This window comes from Helianthus annuus, chromosome 1, assembly GCF_002127325.2.
Source record: "Helianthus annuus cultivar XRQ/B chromosome 1, HanXRQr2.0-SUNRISE, whole genome shotgun sequence".
Lineage (NCBI taxonomy): Eukaryota > Viridiplantae > Streptophyta > Magnoliopsida > Asterales > Asteraceae > Helianthus > Helianthus annuus.
The window spans coordinates 8,613,907-8,632,916 of record NC_035433.2 but is presented as its reverse complement, the minus strand read 5'-3'; the positions used below and the strand labels follow the sequence as shown (position 1 = coordinate 8,632,916).

General features: G+C 38.1%; 1 protein-coding gene across 2 annotated transcripts; it reads right to left on the bottom strand.

Annotated features, from left to right (window-relative positions):
- Positions 1-13,800: 13,800 nt before the first annotated feature.
- On the bottom strand, positions 13,801-18,058 carry LOC110864168 (glutathione S-transferase T3). 2 transcript variants are annotated; one of them, XM_022113223.2, is made up of 3 exons: positions 17,703-18,047; positions 15,014-15,192; positions 13,801-14,937 (listed from the first exon to the last, which is right to left on the bottom strand). In XM_022113223.2, exons 2-3 carry the CDS (start codon positions 15,153-15,155, stop codon positions 13,832-13,834), a joined length of 1,248 nt encoding a protein of 415 aa, XP_021968915.1. In that variant the 5' UTR covers positions 15,156-15,192; positions 17,703-18,047; the 3' UTR covers positions 13,801-13,831. The 2 variants fall into 2 exon arrangements, with proteins under 2 accessions (XP_021968915.1, XP_021968918.1); XM_022113226.2 differs by lacking the exons at positions 13,801-14,937; positions 15,014-15,192 and adding exons at positions 15,263-16,132; positions 16,221-16,710 and having other exon boundaries at positions 17,703-18,058.
- Between the last annotated feature and the right edge of the window lie 952 nt (positions 18,059-19,010).

The window sequence follows — 19,010 nt, the reverse complement described above, 5'->3', positions numbered from 1 at the left end:
CTTTTCGTATAGCCACAGAACTTAACAACAACTGCGTTATCCATGGAACCTATGATAAAGTTTCAATGAAGAATGCACGCCAAGCTACAACTGAAACTACCACTGTTGAGCCCTCACCCTCCCAATCGTCCAAGAAAAACCAAGGCAAGAAGCGGAAGGCTTCGAGCCAAAATTGTGCGGTCGTCACTCCGCCAAACCCTCAACCCTTACAAGCTTTAGCCGCCGTTGCACCCGCAAACACCGAACCACCAAAACAAGGTTATGTTGGAACTCATCCCAAATACACCACCTGTCTGTTTCACCATCCTGCCAATGTACCTTGCCGCAAATGTGCCAACTGTCAGAAGTATGGTCATTTTGCTACCCGTTGTCGAATCTCCTCTCAAAATGCTCCTGTGCGAGCATGCTACAAGTGCGGAGACCTCAATCATCTCGCCAATGTTTGTCCCCAACGCTATCAACCTCAACAACAGCAGCAAATGCAGCAACCGCAACAACCACCACATCAGCAACAACAAGCTCAGCAACCTGCTAGAGGCCGAGCTTTTGTCATCACCGCTGCTCAGGCTCAAAACGCAAACGACGTCATTACCGGTACGTTTCTTGTGAACCATATTTACGCTTCTTGTCTATTTGATACTGGCGCCGATAAGAGTTTTGTGTCGCTAGAATTCGAGCAATTGCTTAAGTGTAAACGCTCTAAGTTGCCAAAATCTTTCGCTGTCGAAGTCGCTAATGGTAAATCCGTCACTGTTGATTCCGTTCTTCCCAATTGTTCCTTGATTCTCAACGATCATACGTTTTCGATCAACCTTATACCTATGCAAATGGGTAGCTTTGACATCATAGTAGGCATGGACTGGCTTAGGCGAGTTCGTGCTGAAGTTGTTTGTTCTGAAAAGTTTATCCGCCTTCCTCTTCCAAACGGTGATTCTCTACACGTCTATGGTGAGAAACCTTCTCAAGGTCTCAAGCTTATGTCGTGTATCCAAGCGAACAAATGCTTACGCAAGGGTACCTTCGCTCTTCTTGCCCACATTGTGGAAAAGAAGGACAAAGGCCCAAGTATAAGCGATGTCCCTGTCGTACGTGATTTTCCTGATGTGTTTCCTGACGATCTTCCTGGTCCGCCTCCTGCTCGTTCGGTCGACTTTCGAATCGATTTAGTGCCTGGCGCTACGCCCGTCGCTAAATCCCCCTATCGTCTAGCACCCTTTGAGATGCAAGAGCTCTCGAGTCAACTTCAAGAGCTTCTTGACAAAGGCTTTATACGCCCTAGTACTTCTCCTTGGGGCGCTCCCGTTTTGTTTGTCAAAAAGAAAGATGGATCATTTCGTATGTGTATTGACTATCGTGAGCTCAACAAGCTTACTATCAAAAACCGATACCCTCTTCCTCGCATTGATGACCTCTTCGATCAATTGCAAGGCGCGACCTGCTTTTCAAAGATCGATCTTTGTTCTGGGTATCATCAACTTCGAGTACTCGAAGAAGATGTACCTAAAACCGCTTTCCGTACACGTTATGGTCATTACGAGTTCGTGGTCATGCCCTTTGGTTTGACCAACGCACCTGATGTTTTCATGGATTTAATGAACCGCGTGTGCAAAGCATACTTGGACCGTTTTGTGATCGTCTTCATCGACGATATTCTCATCTATTCCAAGACGCAAGAAGAGCATAAGCGACACTTGCACCTTATCCTTGAACTCCTTCGTGTTGAACGTCTATATGCCAAATTCTCCAAGTGTGAATTTTGGCTAAAAGAGGTTCAATTCCTTGGTCATACTTTCAACGAACTTGGAATTCACGTTGACCCCGCAAAAATCGAAGTTGTGAAAAATTGGATCGCACCTAAATCTCCGTCTGAAATTCGCTCGTTTCTTGGTCTTGCTGGTTACTATCGTCGTTTCATCTCCAACTTTTCAAAAATCGCTGTTCCTTTGACCTCCTTGACTCAAAAAGAGAGACCTTTTGTTTGGGGTCTCGAACAAGAGGAATCTTTTCAAACGCTCAAGGACATGCTCTGCAATGCTCCTATCCTAACGCTTCCTGATGGTAACGATGATTTTGTCGTGTATTGCGACGCTTCAAACCTTGGCCTTGGTTGTGTCCTTATGCAACGTGACAAGGTTATCGCTTACGCATCGAGACAACTCAAAATTCATGAGAAAAACTATACTACCCACGACCTTGAACTTGGTGCAGTCGTTTTTGCATTGAAGATTCGGCGACACTACCTTTATGGTACTAAATGTGTGGTCTTCACCGACCATAAGAGCCTTCAACACATCTTCAACCAAAAGGAACTAAACATGCGTCAACGTCATTGGGTAGAATTGTTAAACGACTACGATTGCGAAATCAAATACCACCCAGGAAAAGCGAATGTAGTAGCTGACGCTCTTAGTCGTAAAACTCATGTCAAAAGTATCCGTTGTTTCCAACTCGTCCACGATCTTCAAAATCGCATACGTAACGCTCAGTACACATCCGTTAATGAGGGTAACCTCTACAACGAGATGCAATGTGGTGCTGAAAATAGTCTCGTGTCCAAATCTGATGGCATTTTATACTATCTCAATCGTATCTGGATTCCCAACCGTGATGATCTTCGCAAATTCCTGATGAAGGAGGCCCATAACACAAAGTATTCTATTCACCCTGGTGCCGACAAGATGTACCATGATATGCGTACATCCTATTGGTGGCCTGGAATGAAGAAGGATATAGCCACCTTCGTCTCAAAATGTCTCACATGTTCCAAAGTGAAAGCTGAACATCAACGTCCCTCTGGCTTACTCAAACAACCAAGAATACCTATCTGGAAATGGGAGAGCATTGCCATGGATTTTATCACTAAGCTTCCTCGCACTACTACTGGTCATGACAGCATTTGGGTAATCGTTGATCGATTGACCAAGTCAGCTCACTTCCTCCCTATTCGTGAAGATTTCAAAGTCGAGAAATTGGCTAAGGTCTACATGAAGGAGATAATCTGTCGTCATGGTATTCCCATTGACATCATTTCTGATCGTGATGCTCGTTTTACGTCTCGTCTCTGGCAAACTTTTCAATCTGCTATGGGTACTAAACTCAACCTTAGCACTGCCTTCCATCCTCAAACTGACAGTCAAACCGAGCGTACTATCCAAACCTTAGAGGATATGCTTCGTTCATGCGTAATAGATTTTGGTGGCAACTAGGATTCACATTTGCCCTTGGTCGAATTCTCGTACAATAACAGTTATCACGCGAGCATTCAAATGGCACCTTTCGAAGCATTGTATGGTCGCAACTCGCAAGTGCCGTTCGCCTATTTGTTGGCACGAGATTGGTCAAGCCCAAATCACCGGTCCCGAGCTTATACAAGAGACGACGGACAAGATTTTACAGGTTCGAGACAACTTATTGAAAGCCAGGAGCCGACAAAAGAGTTACGCTGACAAGGGATGTAAACCTATGGAATTCGAGACAGGTGACTTCGTGCTTCTCAAGGTATCCCCTTGGAAGGGCGTGGTTCGATTTGGCAAGAAAGGGAAACTCGCACCTCGCTACGTTGGTCCTTTCAAAATTCTCGAAAGGATTGGCGAGGTTGCGTATAGACTGGACCTGCTCGAAGAACTCAGCAATGTACACCCTGTCTTCCACGTGTCCAACTTAAAGAAATGTCTAGCTGACGAAGGACTCCACGTTCCTCTCGAAGACTTGCAAGTCAACGAAACGCTTCACTTCGTGGAGAAACCGGTCGAAATCATGGACCAAGGAACCAAGCAATTGAGGTGCAGTCGAATTCCTATTGTTAAGGTTCGATGGGAAGGAAAACGTGGCGCTGAATTTACTTGGGAGCTCGAAAGTGAAATGAAGTCGAAATATCCTCATCTTTTCCCTACGTCTTTCTAAATTTCGGGACGAAATTTCCTAAAGGAGGGGAGACTGTAACGCCTGGCTATTTTGTACTTTCCATTTATAGGAAGTTTTGTTCGTAATTCTATTTTTGGAAGCCTTGTATTCTTGTAATCGTTCCTTTCTTTGTAATCTTTATCAAATCGAGACTTGGATCATTAATGAAGCTGGTATTTTATTACATACATGTTGTATGCACCCTAATTATGCTCGTATGTTCAACTTCGTGCATCAATCGATGTTTAATCATTATACTTGGAATCTATGTGTGAAACTTGTGATCAAACTAAACTTATGCTTTGAACGTATTTTGAACAAGAACGACAATTGAATTGATACTTATACGCTCGATTATACTTGGTTTATATTCCTCATGCATAAACATACCTTAAACTATGCTTTTGTGACAAGAATGGTCCTTAAAACACCATAAATCATCAACTACACAACTATAGGGGCCAAAATTGTAAAAAAAAGAAACTTGTTTCCGGAACCCAGGTGGCGCGCGGCCCGCGTCCACTAGCCTGGATATCCCAGGCGGGCCGCGTGAGGCTCGTGTCTGCAGAACTCTTGGATGGTCGCGACCAGCCACCATTTTGAGCGGGATTTTTGAGTTTAAACCGTGTTTTGGCTCTTGTAATCACCTCTAAACAACCCTAATCACCTCCCTATAAGTACCCAAGCTTCCCCAAACACTTGGACACTTTCACCACTCTCAAATCTCACCAAAACACTCCCAAATTCAAGCAAGAATCTGCATTTTCGGACAGATTCATACCTCTACACTAAACTTGGTATAACTTGCTCATTTCTTGATGAAAACACTTGGTTCTTCTTCCTATTTGCTTGGTTAATCATGGAGTTTGATTCCTTGACTTCTCCTTGGAGAAATCAGACCTGGAATTGCTCCAAAATTGACCAAAAACTTTCTGTTTTGTTACAAACTTATGTAAACTTCATCCAACTTGTGTTTGACACAACTCAAGCCAATGTCCTAATGCTTACAACCCCTCTTATGGTTGGTTAAGCTTAAAAACATGGTTGAGACATCTAAATCAGGGGTTAAAACCTCATAAACTTTCTGTTTTTTAATTAGGGTTTTACCCACAAGTAGTGTTCAAGTATGAAACTTGATGAATGTGTGATGGTTGGACTAGCTTGGGCTATCCTTCATAAGAATCCACTCATTACTTGATGTTTTGCTATAGTTTAGTTGTTGTTAATACCATAATACCTGTATGTTCGTGACCCTCCTTGTTGTTTATAACAACAAGTGTAGTGGTGAACAATAGAGTTGCCTAAATGGAAGCTTGTTCTTCCTACCTCATGTATGAACTCTATGACACAAAGAGGTGCCTAAATGGAGACATTAATCTCCTACCTCATGCTTGAATCATAAGACTTGTAATCTATATAATATATAAGCTATTCTATATACCTATATACCTAAGTAACTAAACTTGATGATAACTTAATAGTTACTTGTCAAGAAAATGTTACATCATCTATGACCATGCTCTTGTTACGACTCTAATGGATCTTTGAATCCATGAAATCATACCAACTCTTTTGAGTTCTAATAGTGTCAAGAACAAGGGTTATGTGTACAAGATGATTATTTTTACTTATGTTATTTTCTATACATTTTAAACTCCGAATCTATAATCTTCCGTAAACGCCAAACTCACACACCTTGTTTGCCTCGTGTAGAAGGACAAGGTGCTCCAAACTAATCCATCCACCAACTCACTCGCGGGAATTCAAGTAGGAAAAGCTTGCAAACACCGTGAGTATACTCGCAACCCCCTTTTTATGTTTACCACTTTTGGGGGTGTAACATGTTTACTATTAAACTACACTTAAACTTATTCTTTATGCAATGCACAAAACAATCTTTATACATGAATACTATATTATGATACTTGATGCTTATGTGGACCATACTTATGTGATATGTTTTAGTCATTAGCTCTCACGAGCCTCCCTTCGACATGTAGAGTAACGCACCGCCCCCCTTAAACTTGGGTCATGTTAAATTAATTAAACTTTCTTGCGTAAACAGAGGTTGGCTAGAAATATTGCATGCCATGCTAGGTTGATCTCGTATAGACTAAGTTGCCATGTGGATTCGTTTTAAACTTTTACACTTATACTTATACTTATGCTTAAACTTGTATACTCGCCTTTGCTTTTGCATTGAATTGTATTTTAAACATGTTACAGGTTGATGATGACGATGCTATGAAAAGAAGTAGCGTTGATGCCTAGATACACATATAGACGTTAGGTTTAATATGTTGTATCAATTTTGATTATGTTGTTATGTATTTCCTTTGAACACGTTATTTGAATTTCCTTGTATGTTTGACAATTTATCTATGAAATGAAATCGGTTTATTAAATATTGTCACAAATAGCGTTATGATGTCTCTAGCAATCTTCACACTTCGTCTCATCCCAATGTTTCCGCCATTGGTTGGGGTGTGACATTATACCTTATGGTCACGATGTTAGGCGTTCCAAACGCGTTCTACGCGAACGACGCGTTAAAGTGGCATAAGCTACCTAAACGGGTCGTAATGGGTCGTAAGCACTTAGGTTAGGTTTCATTTTAGAATGTAGGCTTTGTTAAACCATATTACACGAGTCTCTATACTCGTTTGGTTTACGAACCCTCATTCTATCCAATCTTCCGATTTTGGTCCGGTATATTAATATAGCTACCTATTAGGTGCCGTTTGATATTCCGTGATCTCTAGCATTGTGTGATTATTACACAAGAACTTCAAAGCAATCTCAGGTGAGTACATAGTCCCCTCTTTTACTGTTTTCCATACCGTTTTGGGGAGAAACACATGTGCCTACTTGTTACTTTCGTGCTTTCCTGTTTTCACATCATATACTTGCTATGCTCATTAGTACACTATTAGTACATGATTTACATTACATTGTTTCGCTATGTATGTTTACTTAGCATACTTAGTACGTTGATTTACGTTACATTTCTGCTACGTGTGTTGACTGATAGCATGCTAGCACATTGATTTACATGACTTTTATGCTATGTATGTCCATTGTGTGCGTACTTAGTACATCATTTTACACTACATTTTATGCTATGTAAGCCCATCGTGTGCGTACTTAGTACATTTATTCATCATATGCTCACATTTTGGTATGACATTTGGTTTGTTCAAATTATACAATGTGCATTCATTAACACCGATCATGCCGCCCGTTAGTAGGTAATGGTACCATAGGACTTGACAACTCCCATTCCTGAAATCTCGGGTTTGTTTGGATTGGAAGGAATGACAGAATACGATAAACATAATACATGTAGATCTTTAATTTGTTTAAAGGTCTATCACTACAGTCACAAAGGCTTGAATGTATGCATTTTCACAATACCACATAAATGTTCGTATCAGTATAGCATGCAATTGTTCCACAAAACATAACTTTGACTTAAACTATGTTTAATTCAATACCCTGTTTTTGTGCATTTTTACCTATGGCCTAGTTGATATATTTCACATGCCATACATGATATTTTTGATACACATTATATGACTTACAGAAAACATAAACAATTTGACATTTTATACACACTTGGTGGTTTACATTAGACATGAACATTTTGGACATGGTTTATACAATAACACTTGACAATTGATTTATACATGAACAATTTACATGGTGGTTGGTTTGGGTAAATGGTTTGAGTAACGTGGCGTATGTAATATGATACAAACATGGTGGATACGCCGCTGGTACTTCCTATATATAAATGTTTGTATAATATTACCTATCGTAGCATTATTTGAATCATTTCAATTTGAGACATATAACAATTTATACAAATAACATACTTTTCACGAGACATTGTTTTACAAACAACTTATCTTATTCAACTCATTTTACTTGGTTATTCGTTTAACCTTACATTTATCTATACATATCATCTGATTTTATCGTTTTTCAAATGATTTACAAGACAAAACAACTTACAGGGTTCATGACTGACTGTTATTAAACGTTTTCTTTAAACTCAAGTCATGAATCCCATTTTCACAAAACCTATGTATCTCACAGGAATTTTTATGCTGACGTACCTACTTTCACATGTGTTTTCAGGAGCTATCGCTTAGGATGACGATTGTGACACTAGGGCGGACCTGTGCCTTAGAGACATAAAACGAAGATAGACTTAGTTTGAATATGTTCTGAACACTCTATTTCCTGTTTTGAAACAATGTAACACTCGTGTTCAATAAATAAAATATAACTTTGTATGCCATAGTTGTGAAACAAATAATTCTGTCCCAACACTCCCCGACGTTTCCGCCGCGGTTGCATGTTATACGCGGTCGGGGTGTGACAGTTTGTGAAAATAATCGGAAGATTATAAAACTACAAGGGTTAAACGTGACAACATGTTAATTCTGACCTCTGAGTGACCTTTTAACGAACCCGAGGCTTCGAAATATTCAAATATACTCTCAAGAATAAGTGATAAAAATTTCACGTGGTTTCGAGATCGTTAAGCAAGTTGTCAAGACTTTGGGCTATAAGTGACAACTTGACGAAACTTGCATTTATAATGAGATTTAACGTAACCGAGCCTAACGAAGTTTGTTTATACATCCTTGGGCCTCTACAAACCAACTACAAGGGCCTTTATTGCCAAAAATGAAGTTAAAATGGGTTTTAAACGATCAGGGACTAAAGCTGCCAACTTAGAAACTTGTTTAACATGTTTCCCGGTTCCAGGCGGGCCGCATAAGCCTTAAAGGACTCTTACGCGGGCCGCGTAAAAGTGCCCAGCGCAGAAAAATCATGACAGGTGCGGGTTTAAGTTGTTACACCGCCTCAACCTCAATAGTATCGATTCTAGGGGCTGTATGTCGGTTTATTTAATCCACTAGGACACCTGGGGTGATCCTAGGATGCCCCATAACAGCTGCAAGCAATCCATGAAGTGGGATTTTTGTATATAAGGGCCATTAGTTCATGTTTCATGAACTCACTTTTGCAAACATCTCTCAAACACTCAATTCTGGAGCTTGCAAGGATTAAGAGAAGAAGTACAAGTACAGAAAAGACAGCAAGGACCCTTAGTAAGAGTTTAATTACCTGCTTAGTCGTTTTAATTAGCATAATCACCGAAAAGTCAAACTTGTCGTAATTTAGGTTTGACTTTCAGTTTAATCACATATGGTCCAACCACTGATCAAAACGAAAGTGGTTATGGAACCATATTAAGGTAGGTGATTAACCCCTAAAAGGGCACCTCTTAATTATCTCGTTTGACTAGTTAATTGTCGGGTCAAACTGGACAGAATGTTTGAAAATGATTTAAAATAATAAAACAAAAGTTCTAAATTATATTTTAACATTCTAATGACTTGGTAATCAATATTGGAACATGTTTTATCAGTCCTAACTCGACAATTAACGGTCTAAGGTCAGATTATAACCGAAAGTCGCAAAAGCTTGACTTTTGCTTTGACTTTCAGTTCTGACCCGTTTAAGCTTAATTCTCCCATGTTTAAGCTTCCATTAGGACCACATTACTTAGTAGTATAACCTCCTGAAGTTATATTGCATGGTACTTAGTGGTTTGGATTATATGCACTTGATTGTTAATATGCTTAAAAATGCCATAAATGCCCTTTTGACACACAAATGAGATTTTTAGCAATGTGAGTGGACAAAAACCTTTGCTACTGATATTTAGACTTGTCCTAAAAATTTGACATCAGCTTGAGGTCTGGATTAGGAGTTATGCTCAATATCGTAATTAAGAAGCTTTTTATTAATTTAACGGCATAATTAGCATATAGCCTATTTAAACCCAAATTTCGATACCAAACTTTTTACCCACTGATGTAAAATAATATTTTGGGATTTTTGAAGATTTTTATTTATTTTTAACCTGAGCATAACATAGGGTTCAAGCTTTGTTTCGATAAATGTCGATTATACCCTTTTCTTGAATAAAATGAGTTTTACATAACATTTTGATACCAAACTTTTTGCTACTGATTTTATATGATAGATAAAATATTTTGAACTTTATAAACTAATCAAAAACTCAGATTTCCTATTTTAACCCGAAAATCGCTTAAAACCGACTTTTAAGCGTTTTAAGCGCATAGTATGAGTTAAAACTATTTTTGGCACATAAAACTTATTACCTACTGATGTTTTAAGTTAATTTATGTAATTAATCGGTAAGCCAAAGTTTTAAACTCAGAATTCTAATTTTGACCCTTTAAGCTTATGTGAAATTACCAAAATGCCCCTACAGTGCATAGTTTGGTTATAAAAGATAAATTTCACATATATGTTATACCCTACTGTTATAACTTATAAAAATACATATTTTTACTGAATAGATCAGACCTGAAACTCAGATTAATATTTAAACTCGTTTATAAGCATTAAAATTACCTAAATGCCCTTATGGGACTTAACTTGGTTTAAATTACTTTTTGGGCATATATGTTAACATCCTACTAATGTATTAACATATTTTAAGCATAATAACAATTAGGACCTGTATATAATTCATTTGGTTACCCGTTACCCATTTATGCCTTCGGATCGGTTTATGTGACTAGTTTACATAAAATAGCCAAAACGGGTCTAACCTTATCATTAATTCCTCAATTTCCAGATTGTGATTAGTTTACCCATACTATACAAGTATCCAAGCTTGTCGGGTCTAAACCAGATTCTATTCCGGTCCCCGCTTAATCTAGCGTTTAGAACCGTAAAGTTTCTTTCTAGCTAGCCGGTCTAAGTCCTTGACTTAACTAAAGGCCCGTTAGCATCCTAATAGGTTAATAAACCTTCTATACAGATTAAATAGCTTCCAGTAGAAGGTGCCATAAAAAAGCTTTAGGATTATACTGCTGCGTTATCTTTCACTTTAGCTCAGGTAAATACTTTTAACTTAATTTACCTTATACGGGCTTGGGATACGGTATAATAATACCGCTTGGTCGGGTATGAAATCATTTAATCGAACTGTGATTAATAAATTTACATAACCCGTTTTAATCTATCTTGTTTGATAACATAAACATTGGGGGTTAATCTGACCGTGTCCTGGATATCCTCGGCTCATTTCATTTGAAAATGGCCACGACCTATGCACGGGGTGTAGGCATACGCCTGACAGATGCAAATGCTAAATAATATATATAAACCCACATGTTGGGGATAACTCCTTTGTGGGTTCTATAAGTGGTGAGTCGGTTAATCACGACCGGCTTTCAACCGGCCCCAATTGTATGACAAACATGTAAATCTGTATACAAGATTATCTTTAAATAATTGTCCCAAGTTATAAATGATTTGTGCCATGTGCACTTAAATCAATTTTCATAAATGTTTTCAAAAGAGTCAGTTAATTGTATTTACCAGTGTAAACTGACGTATTTTCTTAAAGACTGATTGACAGGTACCTCTCGTAATAGGCTAGAGCTATTAGGTGTCATAAGAGGATCTTGCAAATCCATAGATACCTGAAGTCTGTCATTTTGTTTCTTTGTACTTTTATGATCTGCCTATGGATCTTATTACATTCCAGTCTGTATATTCTTTCACTCGAACACTCAGACATTATGGTTTGTAATAGTTTATTTACCAAGCCTTCTGTTGTGCTATTATATTGTGTGTATTGACAATGATGATATCAACTACGTCATGATACTCCCCGTCAGGCCCACCGGTAATATGTGGAAATATCGGGGTCATCTCCTGGTCAGCAAGACAACGGTTTAAAGGCACGAAGATCGAGGCATGTCAGAGTCTCATAAGTCAAAGACAAAAAGTTGAGACAAGAGCCATTAATGTAGCATAAAGGGACAAGACAAGCTTTATCGCTTTCTACAAGAGGTAAGTCAAAGTATTACCCAATATGGTATGTAAGAGAAGAACACGAAACCGGAAGGAAGGAAAGGAGCCTGTTGCACTTCCTCTCCTGGAAGTATCACATGTTGCCTTAAGGGATAGTTGAAGCCCCTTGGTTGGCTATAAATACCAAGACAAGGATTCATTGCAAGACACTCCGGATGCAAGACCTTAGACACGTACTCCATTCGGTATCATACTCTTCCTTTGTATTTCAGTTATACGTTTTCAGTTGTAATATGTACTCCTCATGTATGTTTATACCACTTCTCCCAAAGATAAGTGAGTCATTATATCAATAATACATTCTTTATCTCCACACTTTAATCATTGTAGCAGCACTTACCACACTTCACATACAAATACTTTGTATTTCTTTATTGTAAATATTTAGTTTTATGTTATCATAAATTTATATTTATTAAAACTCACACCTAGCATTTATGCACCAATTTCTGATATGATATGTAGGTTTATAGTTTAGAATTGTCTAAATATCTTTTTGAATCGTATTCGTTTTACTATCTGGTTAAATTATTTCAATGTTACCCTAGAAATTAGTGTACAGGATATTATTTTGTAGAAATATGTAAAGGAAAATGACCAAACACTTGTGTTTTATAATTGGGGTAAATCACAACATTTTGTTGAAATGACACAACTTTAGTGAAAGAGTATGTCAGTTGACGATTAAAATGACCGACAATTATTCGATCACAATCAACTATAACATATGTTAACAGGAAATCTTTTCAAATGACCCAACTATCAATTGATGATTAGTTCTCATACAACTCTCCTTCAACCATGCAGATCTAAAGCTCATATCTTTATAGGCCTAGTGATATCTTTGAGGTGGGATAAAACTTTGAGACCAATAGGTCTTGGGTTTGATTCCTACAAGAGGGGTTTTTTCTCATATTTATTGGGTTTACTTCTGAATTTGTGTATTGTTTATAAATGTTACGATAACTAGGTAAAATTCTTTCATCGTAAGTAATCAAACACATAGTAATTTATTCCTTAAACATCAGAATTTACATTTTGTTTATGTAAATAAGCATTATAATTCTCGTAAGATAAAAAAAAGGAATATTGGATTTTAATAATCCGAACTATTCGTCGTTGGCCGCCAACAGACCCAACTTAAAAAAATAACCACTGGCAGTCCCAACTATTGACATATTAGCAACCAATGGACCCTGACTAACAGAACCTTAACGCCGTTAGTCTCCGGTCGCCGGAAAACCGTTTTTGGCCTGAAAAAATGTTTCTAAAGGTCCGATTTAAGGTTACAAAGTGGTTTGACACGAAAATGTTGAGTTTTCCTGCCAAAAAGTTGAGTTTTCCAGCCAAAAAGAAGTTTTTCGGCGAAAAGGGAGTTTTCCGGCGACTTCAATAATTAGGGCTTTTACTAGAAAAAGGTCCCTAAAGGTCCGTAATAGGGTTATAAAGAGGTTTTGGTCGAAAATGTTGAGTTTTCCGGCAAAAAAACGTTTTTCCGGCGACCGGAGACTAACGTCGTTAGGGTTCTGTTAGTCAGGGTCCATTGGTGGCCAATATGTTAATAGTTGGGACTGCCAGTGGTTATTTTTGAAGTTAAGACTGTTGGCAACCAACAACGAATAGTTGGGATTAGGCTATAGGGTGTGGTCATGACCCTCATGCTCACCATGACCCTCCATGTCAGCGCCACGTCATTGCCCTCTAATCCACCATCCAAAACCACTATCCTAAGGGTGTGGTCATGACCCAAACCACCATCCACCCTCTTTTTTGTGTGAAAAACAAATTGAATCAAAAATAACTAAAGCTAAAAACTAATATCAATTTTCAAAGTAAACAATCAGCCAAAAAACACAAAGACTTCATATTATAAATTAAGACGATAGTACAACAAATAAAATTAAATAAATTTTAGTAATAAAACCACATAACATTCAAACTAATAAAAAAAATAACATCCAAAGTTAAACTACATATTATAAATCAAGAAAAAAAACTACTCGTTGTTGTTAACCCGACCAAATTGCCAAACATGTTCAATCAAATCCGAACGAAGATGGTTATGCGTAGTCTCGTTGTATAACGCCCACATGTTAGATTCTTGTTGCCCTTCACCAACTGGTACAACATTCTCATGAATGTCATTAGGATCATATTCACATATGGCGTTACCTTCGTCTTCGATAATCATGTTATGCAGCAAGATACAAACATACATACAATATCTCAATGTTTTGAGTTCAAGTGCTCGTGCTGGGTTTGCAACTATGTGCCATTTTTGTTGTAGAACCCCAAATAGACGCTCAACATCTTTCCTAGCAGATTCCTGACATTTTGCAAATTTTTTTCTTTTTTCATCTTCTGGATACGGTATAGTTTTAACAATCGCTGTGTATGTTGGGTATATTCCATCAGCTAGATAATACCCGTGCTTGTATTCTACTCCTGAAACTGAAAACCTAGAATCAGGCCCCGTACCATTAATGATATCATTGAAAATATCTGACTGGCCAAGAACGTTAATGTCGTTATTCGAACCAGGAACACCAAAGAAAGCATGCCAAACCCAAAGATCATTTGATGCCACGGCTTCTAGAATTAATGTGGGATGACCATGATCACCGCGAGTAAATTGACCTCGCCATGCATTAGGGCAATTACGCCAAGGCCAATGCATACAATCTATGCTACCAAGCATTCCAGGAAAACCATGTTTACTTTCGTGTGCCTGGTACAACTTTATGATATCATTCTTTGTTGGCCTTCGTAAGTACTTCGTGCTGTATAGCTTGACCACCCCTTTGCAAAATTGATATAAACTCTCTCGTGAAGTTCTATCAGACATCTTCAAATATTCATCCCACATGTCGCTACTTGTACCGTAAGCCAATTGGCGAATTGCCGACGTACACTTTTGTAAAGTGGTAAACCCCCTTTTACCTGTAGCATCCCATCTTAATGTGAAAAATGGGTCATAATTAGCCAAATCGTTGGCTATACGTAAGAAAAGACGACGGCTCATTCGGAAACGACGCCTAAACATTTCATCCGTGTATACTGGGTTTTCGGCAAAGTAATCGGCCATCAACCTATCGTGGGCACCTACATATTTTACAAAAATATAAATTACACTAAGACATAATGGCACTTCAAAAAATATAATGCACGAAAAAAATACCTTCACGATCCCTATTTAAACATTGTTGTCGTTTTCTCTGTTTGGACGAGGTTTCTTCCTCCTCTATAATTATTTGTGTCGTTTCCATCACCACATTCAAAAAAAATTCGTTGATCTCGTCGGAAGAAGTTGGTGACGCCATGGTGGTGGGATAACCTGTTTCTTCTTTTTCTTTGCTACTGTAGGTACAAATAATATAACCGATTTAGTCCAAATTACATGAGAGATGTATAATAGAGTTGTCCAAAATTTGAAAAGAAAAAGTAATTTACTCCATAAAATATAAAACTAAATCAATTTTGTTACAACTAGAAAATATAAAAAACGTTTGCGACATAAATTAAAGACGAAAACTAGAAAATATAAAAAATGATAACGACATAATTTAAAGACCCCATTTTTGAGCAATTTTCGCCTTCATTTTTTGCAACACTTCTTTATCTTTTTCCGGGAGCGAGTCGATATTTGTCGCCATTAGCTTAAAGTCTTCACGATCGGCCGCTTCTTGCATTTCTTTTTCTTTCAACTTAAGTCTCGCCGCTTGTATTTCGTTAAATTCGTTGAACTTGCTCATCAACTTATCCACCTTCGTTTCACCCGGAGTTTCATTTTTTGTCGACGCCTCTTTATTTTTGGCCGCCGCTTCCTTTTTTGCTTTGTCTCTACCATTTGGGCGCTTCAATTCCGGAATCTCCGTCACTTCATCGTCAAACTCGGGTTCGTCATTAATATTAATATGGTAACGCACATCCGAATCACCGGCACTATGTTCTATCGACTCGAATGTTTTACACCTCTTTGCTCTTGTTACTTCGTTAGGAATCGGCGCCCACTTGGGACAATTTTTAAAGATTTCCCAAGCCCCTACGTATGTGAACGCACTACCTTCTTTCGTATGGTATTTTGACATAGCTTTGGCAAAAACCGTCTCATCACTCGCCCCACTTGGCCGATTCAAATAAGCATTGTTGTAATAACCACAAAACGCCGATATCTTCTTATTCATCTCTCGATACTTTGAGCCCAATGAGTTCTCTTCTCGGTACGGTTCTTTTTGCATCAAAGCATGAAATTTGTTGCAAACCTCCTTCCAAAAACTACCAGACTTTTGATTATTACCTACAAAAAAAAGTATCAAGGTGTAAATAAATGTTGTTTTATCTTGAATAAAATATTATTTTAGTATAAATACAAAAGTATAACATACCTATGATCGGACACGTAGACGTATTGGTCCACGCCCTTGCCAACGCCAACTCTTCGATCGATGTCCAAGTTTGACCTCTACCGGTGGTTAACTTTTCTTGTTCCGGCCTCTTTGAACGCTTTTTTGTAGATGTTTTCTTAGAACTTTGTGGTTGGGTTTCGGGTACAACGGCAATGTCATCCAAATCGTCTAACGAAGGGGTATCGGGTGTCGGTTGCGATTGGACCTTCGTATGAATAGGCCGACTTTGGCTTTGTTGGAGCGTTTTAAGTTGTTGTTGATATTGTTGTTGAAACTGGATTTGTTGAAGTTGAAAGAAACTAGTAGGATGCGGGGTTTGAGGGAGTTGCGTGAACGCGTTAGGAACTTGATTATAGCTTGAAAAAGAAAATTGTGGAGTCGCCCACATCGGATCAACAGGTCCCGTCCACGGGGTTTGTGGCGGGTTGTTCGGGTTGCTTGGATCCATGGTAGTATTTACTATTCTTTGCTATTGTAGGTACAAATAGTATAACAAATTAAAATATAAAAAATTGAAATCTCATACAAACATTGATTTGTGCATCTCTAGTGAGTGGTGAATGTACTGGGTTGGTTAGAAAACATAATATCACACACTTAAATTCTTATAATGTTCTAACTTAAATGACCAGGTTTTTAAGCCCAAGTTTTTGAACCCAAGTTTTTGAACATTCGGTTCTGTTCAATCTTTGCTTCACAAAGCGAGAGCCTTTCACTCTTATGTTGAAAGCTACCTTTAAGCTTTGGTTTGTAGTTACTATTTCCTTTACAAACTCCCCAAACTTCTGAATCAAATCAACTAAATGATTCATTTTCTTTTCAAAGTTGAGCTGAATCCCAGAAGTAGGCAAATGGGTATACCAAAGCGTAAACCAAACCGTTAGTAGCAGTTCGGTTTGGTTCGGTTCTAAATTTCAACCGGTACGGGTTCGGTATTTACCGGTGTTTTACCCGTAAATACCGGTACCGACAAACGGGGAAAACAGGTTTCGATACCGGTACCGAATATACCCGGTACGGTTCGGTACCGGTTCGATACCATTACTTCCATAAAAAACGAGTAGCAACTTAAGAAGCAAAATCAATGAACTAAGTATCAGCTTATAATTTCCAACCTCTAGTATATACTTAATGTTCTCTCTTTTGTTTTAATTATTTGATTTTTCAAAGATTCCATCAGTAGTATACTCCCATCCAAAAAAATAGTCCACTTCTAATACCAAAAGTTTCAAATAGTATTCCACTCATGACCTTCACATTCACTTTTGTAAATACAGTTGTATATGTTTCGATACCAATTTAAGAATTCAGTCATAAATCTAAAACAAACAAACGTGAGCAAATAACTTAACTAAAAGTCTAAAATCAACTATTGATCTGATCAATCATAAACATAAATAAACCATTAATCAATTATAACTATGATTGAAAACTTTCAACAGAAGAGAATAAACAACAAACCTGGTATACTTGTCGTCTTGATCTTTTTGTTGTTGCTCCTGTTGCTTGTCGTCTTGTTGGAGCAATAGAAAAGAGGGTTAAGGTTTGCTAGTATTGCTATGCTGATGTTGTTCTTGTGCTTGTGGTCGTACGAATGGTTTAGGGTTTTGATAGGTGGGGATGATGGAAGAATAGAAAATAGGGAAAAAAATTGTTTATATATTTATTGTTTCAACCCTAGAAAATAGAAAAAGTGGGTCGTGGGATTCGTGGGTTAATTCACGCACACCACGATATGAAGCTCCAAGGGGGTGGTGTAGGTATGAATCATGTTCCTATGTGGCAATTAATGATCCAATTCATGCCCCCCACACCCTATAGCCTTATTAAAATCCAATATTCCTATAAATAAGCAACTTAAAAAGATACATTTTGTTTATGTAAATAAGCACTATAATTCATGTAACATAAAAAAAAATACAAACAATCATAAAATCTTACCTATTTCTAAATTTAGTAAATAGGAAAAAAAAACCAAAATACGAGGAAAAAGAACGGTACTAAATTCCAACGTTAAACATGTATATTCATGTGAATATCTGAATTTAGGACTTCAGAGTCCTTAGCCTTATTTTGTTAAGCGTGGGGTCATGTTTTGCAATCCAAATAACCCTTGCAAGATATACTCCGTATTAATTTTTTATACATATAAAAATATAAGTTATTATTTTGGATATTGATTCGGTTTTATGGTTCGGTAAACAGGTATATGGTTTTGAGTAATCGGGTTGGACTTGGAGTACACCCGTACCAGATGTTTTGGGTTTCATGTATACTTGTCGGGCTCGGGTTTTTGCATCCCTATCGTTTAGACTATCTCTAACCCAGAAACTAGGGCTGTAAACGAGCCGAGTCGAGCCGAGCTAGACCCAGCTCGAGCTCGGCTCGAACTCGATTCGAGCTGGCTTGGCTCAAGCTCGAGTTTTAAATCGAGCTGAGATTTAAGGCTCGAGCTCGACTCGATTGTTTTCTAAGCGATGTGGGACAAAAAATAAAGGATGTAAACCTTATCGAGCCAGCTCACGAGCCGAGCTAGGCCAAGCTCAAGCTCAGGCTCAGATCGTTTACAGACCGAACCGAGCCGAGCTGACTCGTTTACAACCGAGCCAATTTCGAGCGGAGTTTTCTTCGAGCTTTTTTCGAGCGAGCTGCGAGCAACGAGTTTTTTGAACACCCCTACCAGAAACTCAAAAATACTTGTCATTTAAAATTAGTCATTTTATCTTCTGCCATAAAAATACGTTTACAATCTCTAAAACACACATGTGT